The 20,663-nt window shown below is 35.0% G+C and overlaps 1 protein-coding gene across 2 annotated transcripts in view; it reads left to right on the top strand.

Moving 5' to 3' along the window:
* Positions 1-20,663, top strand: part of LOC143231940 (uncharacterized) — a 243,790-nt gene that overhangs the window by 212,219 nt on the left and 10,908 nt on the right. Inside the window, exon 17 of one of the 2 annotated variants that reach the window (XM_076466828.1) lies at positions 19,594-19,638. In XM_076466828.1, coding sequence (XP_076322943.1) covers positions 19,594-19,638 — 45 coding nt within the window. Of the gene's footprint in view, positions 1-19,593; positions 19,639-20,663 lie in introns of those variants that run through there. The other variant, XM_076466832.1, reaches the window with a different exon arrangement.

Genomic DNA, 20,663 nt, shown 5'->3' with positions numbered 1-20,663 from the left:
TTTACGCTAAATTCAAAAACAAACAAACAAAACGTAGTACTGGTTACAACGTCACATATTTTGACGTTAAAAACTGGATACAAATATTGTGCAATGCACGTATATAAGACAGCGATGTAAACCGTCATGTTATCAGTTTCTACGTTATATAAATGCCTTTGAAATGAATTATAGAGTATTCATAAAGTTAAAAAAAATCCAAAATACAGATGATTCTCTGAACGACAATGAATGGTGTCAAATCCTAATGGTTTTTATTTAAATTTCTTTGCGACAGAAAAGGATTACATCACATATTTTTAAAAAGAAAAACAAAATGTTAATAACAATCAAGGAAAGGGGAATTTTACCATTATTTTCCAATCTGTCACGTGAAAGCCTGTATTCAGTAGAATGGTTATACATAACTGATAAAACTCAACATTTTCTAAATCAGAGATATAAGAGTTTTGAAGATATCTGTCTTTTAACACTACACGTAATGTAAGTGATTTCACCATTTTCAAGCTTTTTATTCATTTTGTTATTTGAACTTATATTTAAAAATAATAAATTGTCTCTTTCAAAAAATATATATTTTTAATAATAAACATTGTGGTAAGACAGCAGCTTGAAGTTGCAACTTAGCTCGACGTTTAACTTAAAGTCGAATGATTCCGTTCTACGACTGATAACAACTAATAAAACCATTATAGTACAGAAAGAAAACTCAACCACATGTTAAAACAATCGTTGTTTATTTGTTTTAAATTTCGCGCAAAGCTACACGAGGGGTATCTGCGCTAGCCGTCCTTAATTTAGCAGTGTAAGACTAGAGGGGTACTATTTTACCAACGAATAGTAGGATTGACCGTCACTTTATATCGACCCACAGCTGAAAGAGAGAGCATCTGTTGTGTAACGAGGTTTCGAATCCACGCCCCTCAAATTACCAGTCGAACATCCCTAACCAACTGCCCATCCTGGGCCTGTTGAAACATTCATCGCTGTCTTACGCCTGAAGGTAAGGTAGCGTAATAAGCTAGATAACATTTGTTTATAATTTTAAAAAAGTGAATAGGTGGTTAACAAATATAGGAAATACTGCTTAATAAATTAAACCGATGAACTTTCTTTACCTGAAACGTTCTTGATTTTTTAACAAACTAAACATTGCTTGATAACTGAAAACGATTATATTGTATACGATCGTTTGTTTGTTTTTGAATTTCACGCCAAGTTGCACGAGGACTATCTGCGCCAGCTGTTCCTAATTTAGCAGTGTAAGGCTAAAGGGAAGGCAGCTAGTCATTACCATCCACCGCTAACTCTTGGGCTACTCTTACCAACGAATAGCGGGATTGACTGTAACTTTATAACGCCCCCACGGCCGAAAGGGCGAGCATTTTATACATATAACAACATGGTAAAACAAAGGCGATATGATATTGTTTAGTGACTGATGACCATTTAGGTGAAATAAATACATGACTGAAAACAATATGATTTGGAATTTGGTCATTGGAAATATAGTATTTCATATCTGAAGACGACAGCAGCCACCATACTGCGATCATTTGAGACTCAGCTTCTGACTGGGAGATTTATAGGCCATGGCATGGCCTGGTGGTTAAGGCACTCGACTTATAATCCCAGGGTCGCGGGTTAGAATCCCCGTCACCCCAAACATGCTTGCTCTTTCAGCCGTAAAGGCGTTATTACGGGACGGTTAATCCCACTATTTTTGGTAAAAGAGTAATCCAAGAGTTGGCGGTGCGTGGTGATGACTAGCTGCTTTCCCTCTAGTCTTACACTGCTAAATTAGAGATGGCTAGCGCAGATAGTCCTCTTGTAGCTTTGCGCGAAATTCAAATCAAACCAGTATCTGAAGACGACATGTTTTGTGGTATTTTAACTCAGACGATTTAGTATTTTAACTGAAAACGACTTGGTTTAACACTCTTTTTATGGTATTTGAGCTGTCTTTACTGAAAGGAAAACAGATATTACAAACAAGACAGTTTTACACTCTATCTAAGTATTTTATGGTATTATGTAACTATTGTTTAACTAAAAACGTTTTCTTTTGTTCATTTGTTTCAACACAAGAGACCAACCAGTATATTCACAGCGTGTGCTTATTTAGTTTGAAGGATGCGTCGTTGCTTGAGAGACATTATATTTTAAGCAGTGGAAGTAACACCAGCTATACTACACGTTTTAGCTTGTGTTTGCAGCTGTTACACAAATAAACAGAAACAGAGCAGCAGAATTAGGACTTGTGAAGAGATTTACATAGAAACAACTGTACCTTCTCCCATATATGTTGTGGAAACTTGTCGTGATACCGCAAGGCATCGGAACTTCAATCTTTAGATTCTATTCTATTCTAAATGTTTTACGCAGCGAATGCCGATAATTAAGAAGTCTCTGTAGTGTGTTAGTACTCACTTGAAATCTACAGACCATCAACGGTGTTGTTTGCATAATATAATAGCGAGTTGCATTGTGTATTTTACAGCGTCGTCTCGTGGAGAATGTTTAATGTTTCGTCGTATATGGTAAACACAAACAAAAGGATTGAACGAACGGCTTAATGACGATTTGTTTTATGTGTTGTATTAGCTAATTTCACCAGAAACCAGGGTAAATGTAGGATTAACAAACATAGCGAGGCAATATACGTTATTATCCTGTTGATACTGAAGTGAATAAATAATTTAAATAGAATATATTCACAGGTAGTTGTGAAACGTCTTTTGTATTCTATATACTGTTTTCTGTGTGAATTTAAGTCTGACTCTTTAGTGTATAAACAAACTAAAAAGATTTGTTGTCACAATAAAATACACTGATGGCAAGACTTGTAAAAATTGATATTGTCGTATTTTAGATGTTTTATGAAATATATATTAAAAGACAAAGTATTTGTTGTATCGAAAAATATTAATTGGAGAGTGTGCTATCTGTGCTTACCGTCGGTATCGTTTGTTTGTTTGTTTTGAATTTCGCGCAAAGCTACACGAAGGCTATCTGCGCTCGCCGTCCCTAATTTAGCAGTGTAAGACTAGAGGGAAGGCATCTAGTCATCACCACCCACCGCTAACTCTTGCGCTACTCTTTTACCAACGAATAGCGGGATTAACCGTAACTTTATAACATCCCCACGGCTGAAAGGACCAGCTTGTTTGCTGTGACGGAGATTCGAACCCGTGACCCTCAGATTACAAGTCGAGTGCCTTAACCATCTGCCCATGTCGCCAGTATCGAAATCAGATTTGTAATGTAATAATCTCTCCAGTTCATTGCTAGTCTAAGGTAGGCGTTTTGATTCCCAGTAAAAAATAATTGCACTGCGTGGAAAAAAATATATCACAGTTTTAGCTTGATTCTGTTTTCTCTACATGCCGTTAGGATAAAGACAGCTAGCTTTACGATACATTTTTGTTTCTTTTTGATATTTTGTATCTTAGAACACAATGTACATAAATCAAAAGTTCATATGTCGCGACGAATGTTCATAAACGAAGGAAAACACTGATTCCTGGTTCATAAAGCTTTAATAATGAAAGAAAGAGGGCGTGGGGGTCACATAAAACACTGATATCACTGTGCATGTCTTCTGTCAGAGAAGTTACGCCTCAATGCTGTAGTTGAACTAGACAAGAACTAAAGAACTAAAGTAACTAACTACCTCCGCAGTACTGATTGATGCCAAGCACGCAGGGGGGCTCTAAGAAAACGGCAGTATGACCAACTGTAAGAATATTGTCTTATTAGAAACTAGTCCTCGCTCTTCATTCTTGCCTGACTATAGGACTAGGCTATATCGTGTTATATACAAAATGCCGTGCTGAGGGCAACAAGGAAACGCGACGAAGACATGATGATATACGTGCATGCTGTTATTGACCAAGGTCTAAACTAACCCTTTCTGAGCCAGTTTCGATCTCTGAATATTACATGATTTAAGGTGAACCGTTGGTAGATTATGTATGTCTGTTTTTTTAACGTAAAGCTACTCAACTGGCTATCCGCGTTTTCTCCATCGTAAGGAATCGAATAGCGGATTTTAACGTTGCAACGTGTAAAGTTAGTACTGACTCACTAAGGGGATTCGTATGCTGTAAACCTATACAGTATTTTGGACTTTTTACGCTAAAACGTATAAAATTCCTCAAAAAAAGGGACTGTTAATACAGAAAACTTGTAAGAAGTTGTTGTGTGTATTAACATAAAACATAAAAATATTACTTTTAGTTGAGGATAATAAATTTTTATTAAGGAACAGGAATATTATGTTTATATTAAATCAAATATTGTTTGTAATTAAGCACATATCAAAACAATGGACTCACTATCTGTGCTCTGCGCATCACTGGTATCAAAATCAGGATTCTAGCATTGCAATTCCGAAGACATACCACTGTGCCACTAGGGGGCTTAATTGTTTTGGAATTTCGCACAAAGCTACTCGAGGGCTATCTGTGCTAGCCGTCCCTAATTTAGCAGTGTAAGACTAGAGGGAAGGCAGCTAGTCATCACCACCCACCGCGACCCTCGGATTACGAGTCACACGCCTTACGCGCTTGGCCATGCCAGGCCCTAGGGAACTTAAATAAAAGATTAAAATGAAACATAATGCTGCACAACAGTAACGACTAAGCAGATTTCAGAGGTTTCACTTATAGGTTTCACTTAATTCGCAATTGATGGGTTGCTTTAACATGAACACACACGTATCAGAACTGTTACAAACTCAAATGAAACTCCAATAAAAGAAGTTACAGTTTTTATAAACACGTGCTTAACTGTGCTAATACCAGTTAGTAACGGTAATTTCAGCAACAACGAAGCTCATAACTAACATTAAGAGCCAATTCAACAATATAACGGTGTTGACACCCAACTCTAAAGACCAATTCAATGACATAATGGTGTTGACACCTAATTCAAAAGACCCAACAGAATGATGCTGGCATCTAGCTTTAAGAACCACTCGATCAACATAATGGTGTTTACACCCAATTCTCTAGGCCACTTCACAAACAGAATGATGCTGGCACCTCGCTCTTAGGGCCACTCCAGCAACATAATGATGTTGACATCCAATTATAATGGCCACTTCAGTAACAGAATGATGCTGGCACCCAATTTAAGGGCCAATCAAGTGACGAAGTAGTGCTGACACTCAATCTTGAAGGTTACTTCAAGAACATAATGATGCTGGCACCTAAATTTATGAACCAATCGAGAAACATAATAGCGTCGATATCCAATTCCAGGAACTATAAAGTTGATATTTTGCCTTAATGATAGAGTACTTCGAAAGCTGGAGTTTTCCAGATTCTTGAAGGCTATTCTTTTTATTGTTTTCACTGAACATGTTTGTTTCTCTGCAAGATGTGCATGTATAAGATTCAGATGTCATGTGTGAGAATTATACAAAAATATCCACATTTGGTTAAATGTGGACAATAATAAATACATTGATCACCAAAGTTTCTCAGTAATCGACAAAAACACATCATTTCAAAAACTCACTTATGTTTGCTCCACTTATAGTCAACACATTGAAAATAAGTTTTCTTTTATTAGGCTTCCATACATTGGAAACCTGCAAGTTTTAAGCTTTAAAATGTTTTTGCCCTAACAAAAAAAATGTCATATATTTTTTAAATGTTTAAGTATTTATTCAGCTACGGTCTTTTACAAGGATGATTGTTTGTTTGTTTTTGAATTTCGCACAAAGCTACTCGAGGGCTATCTGTGCTAGCCGTCCCTAATTTAGCAGTGTAAGACTAGAGGAAAGGCAGCTAGTCATCACCACCCACCGCCAACTTTCGGGCTACTCTTTTACCAAGGAATAGTGGGATTGACCGTCACATTATAACGCCCTCACGGCTGAAAGGGCGAGCATGTTTGGCGCGAACCCGCGACCCTCAGATTACGAAGCGCACGCCTTAACGCGCTAGGACATGCCAGGTTCTACAAGGATGAACAGAAATAGTTTGATAGTGGTTACCAAAACTTTTTTTTTGAATAAGCAGTCATTTGTTTTAGCTTTGAAATATTAAAAGGTTGCAAATCTTACGATGAAAAATACCCAACTCAGTACTAACCCAACTCAGTACTATTTGTACTTTAAGGAACAAATAGAGTGAGTAAATAGAGTTGAAGAAATAGTTGTATTCCCTGTGAATCGTTTCTGAGAAACACCGATGTTTCACAAAGGATGGATCGTCCAGTTGACGTTTTCTCACCATTGTTGTCTCCTAGCAATACTTTAAGCAGATTTCTTTGGCAGAACTGGCAGGTTTGATGGAATGAAGAGGTGAAATGACTCATTTCCGCAACTCCGCCATGAAAGCTGGATGAATGATAGGTATAAAAAATCACGCCCCCTATTCTGACGGATATTTTTATTATATTAATAGTTCTTGTATAAATCACGCCCCCTATTCTGACGGATATTTTTATATTAATAGTTCTTGTATACTTACTGATCCAACGTATGTGGCATCGTAAAGACTGTGCTGGTTAGCAAAAAAAAAAGCCATGTCCACAGTAAGTGGACAACAACTCCCAAATTATGACTCTGATAATAAAAAATGCCATGTCCACTGTAAGTGGACAACAACTCCCAAATTATGACTCTGATAATATAAAATGCCATGTCCACAGTAAGTAGACAACAACTCCCAAATTATGACTCTGATATTAGAAAAAAGCCATGTCCACAGTAAGTGAACAACTCCCAAATTATGACTCTGATATTAAAAAAGCCATGTCTGCAGTAAGTGAACAACAACTCCCAAATTATGACTCTGATATTAAAAAAGCCATGTCTGCAGTAAGTGAACAACAACTCCCAAATTATGACTCTGATATTAAAAAAGCCATGTCCACAGTAAGTGAACAACAACTCCCAAATTATGACTCTGATATTAAAAAAAAGCCATGTCCACAGTAAGTGAACAACAACTCCCAAATTATGACTCTGATATTAAAAAAGCCATGTCCACAGTAAGTGAACAACAACTCCCAAATTATGACTCTGATATTAAAAAAGCCATGTCCACAGTAAGTGAACAACAACTCCCAAATTATGACTCTGATATTAAAAAAGCCATGTCTGCAGTAAGTGAACAACAACTCCCAAATTATGACTCTGATATTAAAAAAGCCATGTCTGCAGTAAGTGAACAACAACTCCCAAATTATGACTCTGATATTGACTCTGAAAAAAGCCATGTCCACAGTAAGTGGACAACAACTCCCAAATTATGACTCTGATATTAAAAAGCCATGTCCACAGTAAGTGAACAACAACTCCCAAATTATGACTCTGATATTAAAAAAGCCATGTCCACAGTAAGTGAACAACAACTCCCAAATTATGACTCTGATATTAAAAAAATGCCATGTCCACAGTAAGTGAACAACAACTCCCAAATTATGACTCTGATATTAAAAAGCCATGTCCACAGTAAGTGAACAACAACTCCCAAATTATGACTCTGATATTAAAAAAGCCATGTCTACAGTAAGTGAACAACAACTCCCAAATTATGACTCTGATATTAAAAAAGCCATGTCCACAGTAAGTGAACAACAACTCCCAAATTATGACTCTGATATTAAAAAAGCCATGTCCACAGTAAGTGAACAACAACTCCCAAATTATGACTCTGATATTAAAAAAGCCATATCCACAGTTAGTGAACAACAACTCCCAAAAAAGCCATGTCTGTCCACAGTAAGTGAACAACAACTCCCAAATTATGACTCTGATATTAAAAAAGCCATGTCCACAGTTAGTGAACAACAACTCCCAAATTATGACTCTGATATTAAAAAAGCCATGTCCACAGTAAGTGAACAACAACTCCCAAATTATGACTCTGATATTAAAATGCCATGTCCACAGTAAGTGAACAACAACTCCCAAATTATGACTCTGATATTAAAAAAGCCATGTCCACAGTAAGTGAACAACAACTCCCAAATTATGACTCTGATATTAAAAAAGCCATATCTACAGTAAGTGAACAACAACTCCCAAATTATGACTCTGATATTAAAAAAGCCATGTCCACAGTAAGTGAAAAACAACTCCCAAATTATGACTCTGATATTAAACAAACCAATCATTCATTCAATTTTGACATCAAACTCGGCATGTACGCTACAGAAATAAATCAAACAAACAATAACTTCTGAATATAGCGGCAAACCAAGGATCAAAATAGCTTATAATTAACACATAATGTAACTTACAACACTATTGTTTTAGCGATTAGCTTAACAACAATTTTGATAATTCCGATAAAGTGCGAGAGTTTAGGTCAGTTTGAATAAACCTCAAATCACCCTGATTTAATGTTCTTCTTTCACACATTCTGGTAGATACTTAGAAATATTAAAATAATCCCTATTCGAGTTAACTGTTCCAGCTTGGAAAGTTTAAAGAGATTCAATAATGTTTTATAGGCACTTATTTTTCTAATTTATATCGTTTCTCACTATAAAGTTGTAGCAATCAAATATAATTGCTGTTCTGGTTAGTAAACTATAAACATTTAAGTCATTTGAGTGACTAATTTATTATGCTTTTAACTAACAATAGAAAATGAAACATAAGACAAAATATTAATTTATACGTATCCAACCTTTTACAAACATACCAACTTCGAAAACAATACCAGTACTTCGCCAGTAGCTTAAAAATGGTGGAGCTCTTTAGGAACGTACACAACTTCACAAATCTCCACAGTAGTACAACCCACAACCTTCATCATCAACACAACTAAACACCAACATGAAGATTAATATTACCGACATCAAGAATGTCTAGCTTTGATCCATCTCTATAACTAGTATTCAGTAACCTCAACACTAGAACATTTCAAAATTAATACTCTCAAAATAGCCAGCTTTAGTATTAGATGTGTTCATACTATGGCAACACACTATAGGTAAGACCCAAGAATTCATGAGCCACTTGAACAGAGAGCATCTAGCAGTACAATTCAGAATGAAAATAGAAAAAGATAAGAGACTCCTATTTCTTGACCTGACGGTCTCATGCACCACAGGAATTTACAAAAACCCACAGATACGTACATTTAACTTGACTATAAATCAAACCACCCCAATGGTGTAAAGACAAGTATGGGAACTACTTAGTTTTAAGAGTGAACAAGGTTTCAAATACTGAGAAAACTATAAAGAAAGAAGGAAATAAATCACTAGAGTGGTTGGTTACCCAGATCACCTGACAAAGAAGAAAAGAAACAAGAGAAACACCAATACAGGGCAGAAAGAAAATCAGACGCAAACAGTTATATTCTCCATGTCAGAGGTTTCTCTGAAAAAATAATACAGACGATATATGAACATAATAAAAGCAGAACAGCCACAACACAATCAAATCACGGTTAATATACAAGTCGCTACCCAAAGACCGAATAGATGAAGAAAAGATCATTTACAACATCCTCTGTGAATGTGGATTACAGAAAGAACATAAACAACATTATGTGACTCCGTAATATAAACCTCTCTGTAAAGGGAGAAAGACCATATGATAAAATGACATTTTACGAAACTAATAGGATATTAAACACACGAGAGAAACAAAACAGGTAAACGAAGTTGTAAATCTTATGATGAAAGATACCCAACTCACTACTATTTGTACTTTAAAACACAAATAGAGTGAGGAAATTATCTATTGTCTTCCACAAGGATGAATAGGAATAGTTGGTTAGTGCCTATCAGTTTTTTTAAAAATCAGAAATCCTTTGTTTTAGCCTGAGGAATCAAAGAAACCAAGATAAACTTCCTGAAAACAATATTTAAATAGTTAATATATTCATATTTCCATTAAAGAGAGGATCCAAATCAATTATTAAACCACTAGATTTCCTACAATGAAGATCCAACGTGGAAAAAAATAGTTCTTCTGCGGATGTCTACAGACACCAACACAAAGTTGCATTTATCGTATATCATGTTGTATTTACTGCAACATTTGCCCGAAAAGGTTTAGTTATCATGAGCCAAGTGTATGTAAGACATGTTTTCTTTGATATTCTGTTATTAGCACAATCTAGGAGCAAGTACTTATTTTCTTGCAATGGCAAATTATATATTCAAACTGTGTGTGTGTGTTTTCTTATAGCAAAGCCACATTGAGCTATTTGCCATGTTCATTGAAAGGAATCGATCCCTGATTTTAGCGTTGTAGATCTGAAGAATTACCACTGTCCCAGTGGAGGACAAACTGATGGAGTGTAATTCTTGAAAAATTTTGAAATTACTCAGTGTGAAAGCTGACCACACTGTTGTATAATCATTACTACCAGGGAAATTGTAAATACTTTCCTTTGGCAGTCGCAGTTTTTATAATCAAACTAACTTTCTCTATTTGTCAAATATTTAAACCAATAATTGCTGTCAAAGTTTCCTTTATGGTTTTTGAACGTCATATTTATTCCTATTGCTCTATTTATGTGTATGAAAGTTATTTAATTTCTGCGTGCAACTGACACCAATCATAATAATATTTTAAAAGCTATAAGGAATAAAACTGTATTAAAGTTAGTATGTTATCTTAAATAAAAATGATTTATAAGCACACTGCAATTTATTACACTTTTAATTCTAAAAATATTATTAAATTGCATATTTGTCAGATAAGGTTATAATCAGAGACATCTGTTTATTTCTATGTATATCTGAGAGTCGCAGGTTCGAATCTCCGTCGCACCAAACATGCTGTGTGATCAATTCCATTATTCGTTGGTAAAAGAGTAGCCCAAGAGTTGGCGGTGGGTGATGATGACTAGCTGCATCCCCTCTACTCTTTCACGCAAAGCTACTCTAGGGCTATCTGCGCCAGCCGTCCCTTAATTAGCAGTGTAAGACTAGAGGAAAGGCAACTAGTTATCACCACCCACCGCCAACTCTTGGACTACTAGTGGAATTGACCGTCACATGATAACGCCCCCTCGGCCGAAAGGGTGAGCATGTTTGGTGTTACAGGGATTCGAGCCCTCGATCCTCGGGTTACGAGTCGACTGTCTTAACCTCCTGGCCATGCTAGGGCCTTTCAGAGTGGGGAAATGAAAGTTTTATTTTAAAATTATGTTACTTTTGTATTATACTTCAAATGTGAAACGGGCACTGTGTGTTAAAAACGTGTTTTAAAGTGACTGTTTTTTTTCTCCGTTAGCATATTAAGATCAAAGGAAAGTGTTACAGCGTTTAGTTAATAAACTTTGTTATAAAAGTATCGACTTAAGATTTAAATGTTCTGAAAGAATTATCGTGACGGGCACTTTATAGTGTGTGAAGTGGCGGCTGAATGTTCGTTCACTCGGTCGTAGGTTTCGATTAAATGCTTTTATAAATGCCCAAACATTACCGTAGACCTAAATAAATTTGCTACTTTCTAACTAATTTCCTCGAACTGGCTGTGTTATTCATAGTGGTAATGAGGTGCCTTGTAACTCCACGTGTGTGCTTGTTGACCCTTGCATTTTGTAATGAGATTCGAAATTAACTAAGGTTCAAAACGAAGCATCTACATAAGTGGTTATATTTTGTAGCATGTTCCATTGCGGATGGCCACATACTCTTTGTTATGAACACGTACCAGCGACAATTGAATTATGTTCTGTTCTCCCATTTGGAAGCTCAACGACTCTGTTGTGTCTGCAACACAAATTTGTAATTTGGGGAAAACAAAAAGATTTATGTTTCTCTATTCGATGTTTTAATGGTGTTATTATAATAAATCGATTGATTCCGCCCATTTAAAGATGCGCAAACCTTACCACGTAACAAGGTGTAAGATGTATTACACATGAGATTAAATATCTTAATAAAACCGACGTCGAGCTTATACAACTCAGTGTGGAGATTCATACGTGCAACAGATTTCCAGATTATGACACAAAATCAATATTTACTAAGCTAGTCTTTCAACTGATCGAAGAAAGCTAAGCAATTTGCCCATGTTAAAAGAATTTACCAAATATTTGTTGAAAAATTGTGGCATGTTAAAATTAGGAAGCAGACAGATAATTAACATGACTGATAGTTCTGAGGTAAAAATACTCAAACATAATGAAATTAACACTAGAAATTATGTAGATATAATACTAATTTACTGTCAATTATTAGGTAGAAATATTCAAGCACAATGAAAATATATCTGATATTATGTAGATATAATACGAATTTACTGTCAATTATTAGGTAGAAATATTCAAGCACAATAAAAATATATCTGATATTATGTAGATATAATACTAATTTACTGTCAATTATTAGGTAGAAATACTCAAGCACAATAATATGTAAATATAATGTTAGCTTACTAAACATTATTTCAAAACTAGTCTCTTACAAAGACAAATCTCATATGGAGTTCAGTACACAAATAATACAAGAATTGAGAAATTATTACCAAGTAAACATAATCTTCAGAAAAACATCATAATGTTTTATGACTTTTACTGAATGTAGAGAACAAAAGAGAGAACGTATTGAAAATATTAACATGATAGAAAAAATGAAAACGTAGCTGGAGTTCTTACAGATTAAAGAACGTACGAAAATCTATTTAAAATAATTATTGCACATACAAAGTATGAATATGCACTTCAACATTAGTTATATAACGAAAACCAGGCAAAAGAAAGTATTACACTGACTAGAAAACATGTTTGTTTGATTTTTTTAATTTCGCGCAAAGCTACACGAGGGTTATCTGCGCTATCCGTTCCTAATTTAGCATTGTAAGATTAGAGGGAAAACAGCTAATCATCACCACACACCGTCAACTCTTGGGCGGCTTCTTTATCAACAAATAGTAGGATTGATCGTAACATTATAACGCCCCCATGGCTGAAAAGGCGAGCATGTTTGGTGTGACGGGGATTCGAACCCGCGACCCTCAAGTGACGAGTCCAGTGTCTTAACCATCTGGTCATGCCGGCCGCGTAGTGAACACATTTACGTTATGAAAATATCCGCAATGTATAGAAAACACGAGGACGTAGTGAGAACATTAGTTGTGGAAAAAAATCCCAATAAAATAACGAAATTACTTGCAGTGTCTAGAAGACTCGCAGGAGCATAATAAGACAAGATTATATATTGATAAAGAAATCAGAATAGACAATGAACAAATCTGAGAGACAAATGGAAGTCTCTAAACACCTAAACAATATTATGATTTGAAACACAAGTAAAAAAAAAAAACGTGGAAAGGATTAAGCAATAACAGAAGGAAGAAGACGAAACTGAACGACTTCAAACCTAAGAAAGTTAAGGCAGATCGTTGACGTAGTAACACAGAGAGTGGAATGAAAGAAGCAGCTAGGTCTTGGAGAAACCCATCGTTCATGTGGTATCGCTCGGCCAAACGATACGCCAACTGAAGACGTGTTGCAAATCGAATTTGTGCCTTTGACGTCCCAGAGGAAACGGGAACAAAACCTAAACGTGTTTGTTCTGTTTAGAAGATAAAGCGACCGAAGAAGAGACAATACGTTGGTATATCGACTGTAAGACTTGGAATACATTGCTTTGATGAACCTCTTGTGCGGGTCTACTGTAGATGTATAAGTAATCGTAGACGTTTCTTAGCAATACGATTTTTCTACTTTTTGATTTTCAGTTTAGAAACAAAATTACCAATATAACGGATTCATCTCTTAAGAGAAGCTTCATTATGCTGTTTTAAAACTATAACTTTGTGGCTTAGGTCTAGATAAACCTAAGTTAGCGATGACATGTAATAGCATAATATTAACCGCTTTCCCATAAACGGGTTAAAATTGCTAGTTTTGTAACAGTTAGTGTTACATGACAATTAATTTCGAGACTGTTTTTAGTCCTTTGTGGACGAAATTTTGTTTATAACCCTTTTAAAACACTCTGAATAAAGTAGCAGGTTTTATTCAATTCAAAACTTTACTTCTGAAGAGTTACTCTATTTTTTAATTAATAATTCAGTTTTTGTTGTTTTACCTCAACGTTAAATGCTTCTTTCTGTTCAATGACTACTCTTAATAAATTAATCGTCGAGTTTTGGCGTTTCAAGTTAACAATAAATGCTGTTTTTTTGCTGAAGAATTGACTGTTTCTTATCAGTTGGATTACACAAAACCTGCTCTGCACGAGAAATTTACCTCAACAATAGCGTCCTGAAATGAGACTAGCAAATTAAGGAACACTGTTTTTACACCCATTTCTATATATATCATTGTTAATAATGCACCTGGGAATAAATATATTGGGTGTTTTTACACCCATTTCTATTTAGCTTCTTATTTTTTCCATTGCTTGGTCATTATACTCGTACAAGCTTGTCAAATGAAGTATTCACTGAGTTAAGTTATCTGTTTTTTTTAAACATTTATTTGAACTAAATTACCCACTAGAATCAAGTTTGAATAATGAATACTTAAATTAAACGGAAAATTAAATTACAAGTGTTATAGAAATGTTGTCTTGTAATCTTATTGTAGTATTTAGTCAAATACTAAAACCAAATAACAAAAACATTATTTCGGGTTTATTATTTGTTTACGTATTTTAAATTTTTATATGAGATTATATTATATTTTCTGTGAGTCTCTATAATATGGGAAAATAACTAAGCCCATTCTTATGTACGTGGAAAAAATATGAACATAACTAAGCACATTCTTATGTACGTGGACAAGTGAAACAAAATAACGATTGGAATTCTCTTTACTTATGTGTAAATTTGAAATGCCATTTATTTCAATAACACTATGTAACAAAATTTTTACTTTTCTTGTTCCTGGGCAGAAAGTGTTATTTTCCAACTGCTTATGCCTAAAGTAAGTGGGAAAGACTTATTTTTCTCTTCAAACTTTGCTTGTGTGACCTGGGAGCGTATGACGAAAACATGATGGGACACTATATTTGGGGTCTGATACCTGAAAGTGATTTACGTTACAGTCGCAAATCTCTAAAAACTACTCACTTCTAAACATTTTTGTTTGGCTTTAGTATAAATACATGTAAATCTTGATTCATATATTGTTTAATTCAGACCTTACGTAAATGAAAATGTGCAAATTTGTCCGTTTTTACACAGAAAATAGAAATTTCATTATCCAGGTCATAAAAGCAATGTTTGAAGGAAATAATGGCCATTTTCTGTACTTTTACAACACAAGCAATTAAAAAATAACACATACTATCAGGAACAAAACTTGTGTTAAATAATTATAATTATTTTACTATGAGTAATTCTGTGTAAAGGAAACAGAGGTTCGTGTGTGCTCAAATACTTTTGTCAATATAACTTTATTGTTCAATTAGAAATACTTGTGAAACACAGAACAAACACAATAAGTGAAAGTTATAAAGTTAGAATTATTTAACTTTATGAGGGTCGCGGGTTCGAATACCCCTTACACCAAACATGTTTGTCCTTTCAGCCGTAGTGGCTTTATAATGTAACGGTCGAACCCACTATTCGTTGGTAAAAGAGTAGTCCAAGAGTTGGCAGAGGGTGATGATGACTAGTTGCCTTCCCTCTAGTCTTACTTTGCAAAATTAGGGACGGTTAGCGCAGATAGCCCTCGTGTAGCTTTGTGCGAAATTCAAAAACAAACGTGCCTCAATATTATCATAATTCACAGAGACCTATTCGTACACTCAAAATTTTTTGTTCGTTCGTTCGTTTGTTTGTTTGTTTCAATGAAGCATTGGTAATCATGAAGAGCATTGCGCTGATGGACTCAAAGGCTACCATCTAGGGAAGAAATATTGTCGGATCTTAAGTAGAGAGTAAGTATACGGAAAGAGATAATTGATTAGGAAATATATTTGTTAAAAGTACTTGCTACGCACTCTGCTCTGTAAACTAAGAGGTTGTTTGGTATTCCGTCAATGAACCTCGTAACGCCCTTTCCATGTTAAAAGCGTCTCTCCTTGATTCGTATTCCATGGTCCTCGGTCCTTGGTCTTATTGTTTTCATTTTATTGTTTTTTTTTTTTTTTACCTTTTCTAAACCTTCTATTTTAATTTCGACGCTGGTTTGCAGAAATAATTTGTTAAGTAGTTTGCTTTCCACTAATTATCTTAAATTTCACATTACTATGTAAAGGAATATTTAAGGGTTATAAGATACACCGCGCGTGGTATTAAAGAAAAAAATAAACCCAGCCAAGTTACGATGAAACCTTCAACAATTACTTACTAAAGCCCTCGCAAAGACAGCTCGTTAACGAATTTATGCGATGAGCATTGTTATGCGTTTTATTCTAATTAGGCAGCGCCACGGTGGCTCAGTAGTAAGCTCAACGACTTATACCACTACAATTTAGGCTTCGATTCCCCGCAGTGAACGTGGCATGGAGAACCTGTTCCATAGATTCTGACTTAAAACAAATAATTTCCAATTATCTTTGATAAAAGTTACATAAATAAAATCATTGTTTTATTGGTAATTTTAAACAAATATGTTATTGTGCTTTGGTAGAAATTAAGGTAAATTTAAAGCTGTATGACAAAAAAATAGACATATATATCATTTAACATTATAATGTATTGACTATTGCACATTTAAAATCATAATGTATTGACTATTGCACAATCCAAATGACTTAACTGAAACCAACATTTTCAGATTTGCACAACCAGAAGATAAGTTCTTAAGACAGAAGAACTAGGCTCGGCATGGCCAAGCGTGTTAAGGCGTTCGACTCGTAATCTGAGGGTTGCGGGTTCGAATCCAGATCGCACCAAACAAGCTCGCCCTCTATTCGTTGGTAAAAGTGTAGCCCAAGAGTTGGCGGTGGGTGGTGATGACTAGCTGTCTTCCCTCTAGTCTTACACTGCTAAATTAGGGACGGCTAGCCTAGATAGCCCAGGACTAGCTTTGTGCGAATTTCAAAAACAAACACACACTCATTACTCTGGCCTGTTCTTTGTAATGAGTGTCGTGACGTATAAACAACTATCGTTTATTGATATGATGTAATATGTTGACGTCACCTATGATATGTAAAAAAGTATTAATTAGAGGGTTAAAATCGTATTGCTTTTTTTCTATTTATTGTCAAATATTTTTAATGTGTAAAAATTTTCAAAGAGAAAGAAGTACGAATAGGGTTAGATGGAAATGTTCAGTTTAGTTAATAACATCGGATGAGGAAACGTCACTAATAAGACAGCGAAGTATCAAAAGTTAGTTTTGTTTTTAACTTAGTATCATGCCAAAGAGCAGTCTTGTTTCCCGAACAATGTTGTTTTTACGCACACTCCAAGATATTCTTCCTTACCGATCTCTGAGAACTCATTGCAACCTGAGCTAAATGGTTTACGAGCCAAAAAAGACAATTCGTCTGTTCATTTCCTTCGTGATTGAATTACACTGAACCTATTACGATCTTGTTTACGTCGACAATAAGTTATTCTATAGTGGCCATTGTCCTCAGACGAGAAATGAAACCTTTAGTAAAATAAAATGGCATGTTTTATTTAAACGAAACTCAGACCTGAAACGTAGAGTGGTGTAATTTAAATGCTGGTTAATTATTTATCTAAACACGTGAATGATTTTCAATGGTTTTATATATATATGTATATATATCATTGTTAATAATGCACCTGGGAATAAATATATTGACTAATTTATTTTCCTTCTTCTTGACTTTATTTTATGATTGATTTAGTTTTATTGGACGGCAAACAATATAAAGTATTGAAACTTACAAGTTCAATACTTTTACTTTAAATAGTAGACCTACTTTTCAATACTGGCTGATATTTGAGGCTGTAATAACTGGAGATATAAAGGATTTCAGAAGTGTTCCTCAAATACTAACATTTAATTTCTAAACCGGAAGTATTCTGCAGTAAAAACGAAATATCATGTTTTTGCTACGGGGGAACTAGGCTTGAGTTAGTTGGTGGTTAGAAACTCAGCTAGCAATCTACTGGTCGTGGGATCGAAAACCCATCCTTGAAAATGTTCGCCCTTTTAGCTGTGGACCATTATAATGTAAATTCCACTATTTATTCATAAAGAATAACCCGAGAGTTGGCGGCAGGTCTTGTTGACTAGCTGCTATTATTCTAGATTATCACTTACGAATTAGGGACTGCTAGCTCAAATAGCTTTCGAATAGATATGAGTGAAATTCAACAACTGAACAATTCACATCAGTAACATTTATATGGAAATAATGTTCTATAATGCTATATGTATCAAGTAATATTTAATTATATTAGCCATTCCTATTGTTCAGGAATAAACATTCGTGTTTATAACGCTAATATTTGGGTATCAATCCCTGCGATGAGTACAACAAAGGTAACGTATTGTGCAGAATTTCACTTACAAACAAACAATCAATATAGTTAAGATACTAAAAACCAGAAAAAAATCTGTATTTGAGCATTTATTCTTTTTAAAGAGGTAGATAAAATTTAAAGTTCTATTGATTTTATTAATTAATTTTTACGCGTAAGTAAATATAGTCTGTTCTATAAGTTATATGGCCGGGCCTACATTATAACAAAATAAGTGTATCGTACGTATTTAAAGCGGAGTAACAACAGCAATAAGTTTTAGTAATAATCATTTGAATTTGGGTCTACTAAACCTTAATAAATAATCATACATTTGAGACATTGTATTATTTGTTTTTTTTTTTGTTTTGAATTTCGCGCAATGGCATAGCCAGGGGGGTTAAGGCGTTCGACTCGTAATATGAGGGTTCGAATCCCAATCGCACCAAACAAGCTCGTCCTTTCAGCTGTGGGAGCGTTATAATGTTACGGTCAATCCCACTATTCGTTGGTAAAATAATAGTCCAAACGTTGGCGGTGGGTGGTGATGACTAGCTGCCTTCACTCTAGTCTTACACCACTAAATTAAGGGCGGTTAGCGCAGATAGCCCTTGAGTAGCTTTGCGCAAAATTCAAAACAAACAAAACTAGAAAATACCAAATATTTTTTTATGTTTATATTTTGTTTTGATTTCACGTAAAACAATTTCCATTTAAAACAATGCTTTGATAAATTAAATCAAACAGAATTTAATCTTTTCCATCTTTAACATCTCGAGAGTTCAAAGTGTTTGTTTGTTTGTTTTGAATTTCGTGCAAAGCTACTCGAGGGCTATCTGCGCTAGCCATCTCTAATTTAGCAGTGTAAGACTAGAGGGAAGGCAACTAGTCTTCACCACCCACCGCCAACTCTTGAGCTACTCTTTTACCAACGAATAGTGGGATTGACCGTCACACTATAACGCCCCCACGGCTGGGAGAGCGAGCTTGTTTGGTGCAATCGGGATTCGAACCCGCAACCCTCGGATTACGAGTCTTAACACGCTTGGCCATGCCGGGCCCGAGTTCAAAGAGATAAAATAGGTAGTCAGTGTTATCAAGAAAACGTTTGTTGAAGTTTGCTTTAAATATTTACATTTAAATCCCTTGTTATTAGATAGGGTCGAATCTGATCTCTCTACATCATATATAAAGATTTTAAAAATTGTGCATAAAAAACATTTGCCATATTATTTGCGCTTTTTTTTTTCTTTTTTACACAGAGTTTGAAGAGTCAAATTATGACAACGAACGTTTGGGTGGAGCAGGTAAGACTTTGTTTTTAAAAAAATATTTAAAAAAAAACACTGTTTAACTCAATATAAATCAGTAAAAAATTAATATGTGTCTTAAAAGTTAGACTTTGATCATTGGATTATCGTTTAATTGAAGCTCGTCTTAGCAGTTTAGAACATTATTTAAATTTCGATCGACTAATATATGAAATTACGTATTTAATAACATGGGGTTTTACTGTGTGAAAAAGAAAACAACACACAACACCATCTTGCGGCGAATGACACATAAATTGGACAGAAGTGGGAAGACTTTATTGAGTGCTAGGGGTGAGGGCTACCGGACTGTGATTCTGAAAGTTCAGTCACGCGTCCCGTTTCGCTGAAACTACTCTTACCACTTTGGGGCTGTAAGTACATTATAAGAGAACCTATGTGATTACACAAGAGTACCCGAAGGTGGGTGATGATGACTACCTGTTTTCACTCTCGTCTTACAGTTCAAAAACAGAAACGGCGAGGCATAGATAGCGATTGTGTGATCAAAAGCAATCAAAAAGCTCATTGCGCGTCTTTTATAGATAAACACAAAGCAAAGATTAACGTTGAATTTAGTTGTCGTTCTTGCTTGAAGACCAATGCAAGGTACTAGACAATATATTTTAATCAATACAATTTATTAAGGCTTTCAAATCCCGTTACTTAGATTATGTCTAAAGAGTTGATAGTTTGTTTGAAAACTTGGCAGGAATACATTACAGCAGGAAGGACCGGACCTGAAAGTTTTCAACAGAGGTGTTGAACCTCTGACTTTAAATGTCTGGGTGAAAATAAGACTCTATAGATGATCGACAAAAATGAAGAAATTGATAAAGCGAATATTGCTTTTTTTTTTTTCACAAAAGAAACTTCTCGGTGAGGGACAACAGGTCCAATGTAGAGATAAATGAATATTCCTATTTGACTGGAACTGATGTTTTATTTGTTATAGATTCTTTTAGTTTGTTTTAGCTCAAACTACACAATAGGTTATGTGAGCTCTCTCCATCAGGCTGTAC

Source organism: Tachypleus tridentatus, chromosome 11 (genome assembly GCF_004210375.1).
Source record: "Tachypleus tridentatus isolate NWPU-2018 chromosome 11, ASM421037v1, whole genome shotgun sequence".
Taxonomy (NCBI): Eukaryota; Metazoa; Arthropoda; class Merostomata; order Xiphosura; family Limulidae; genus Tachypleus; species Tachypleus tridentatus.
Note: the sequence above shows the minus strand (reverse complement) of the source record. Positions and strands in the feature narration are given on the sequence as shown.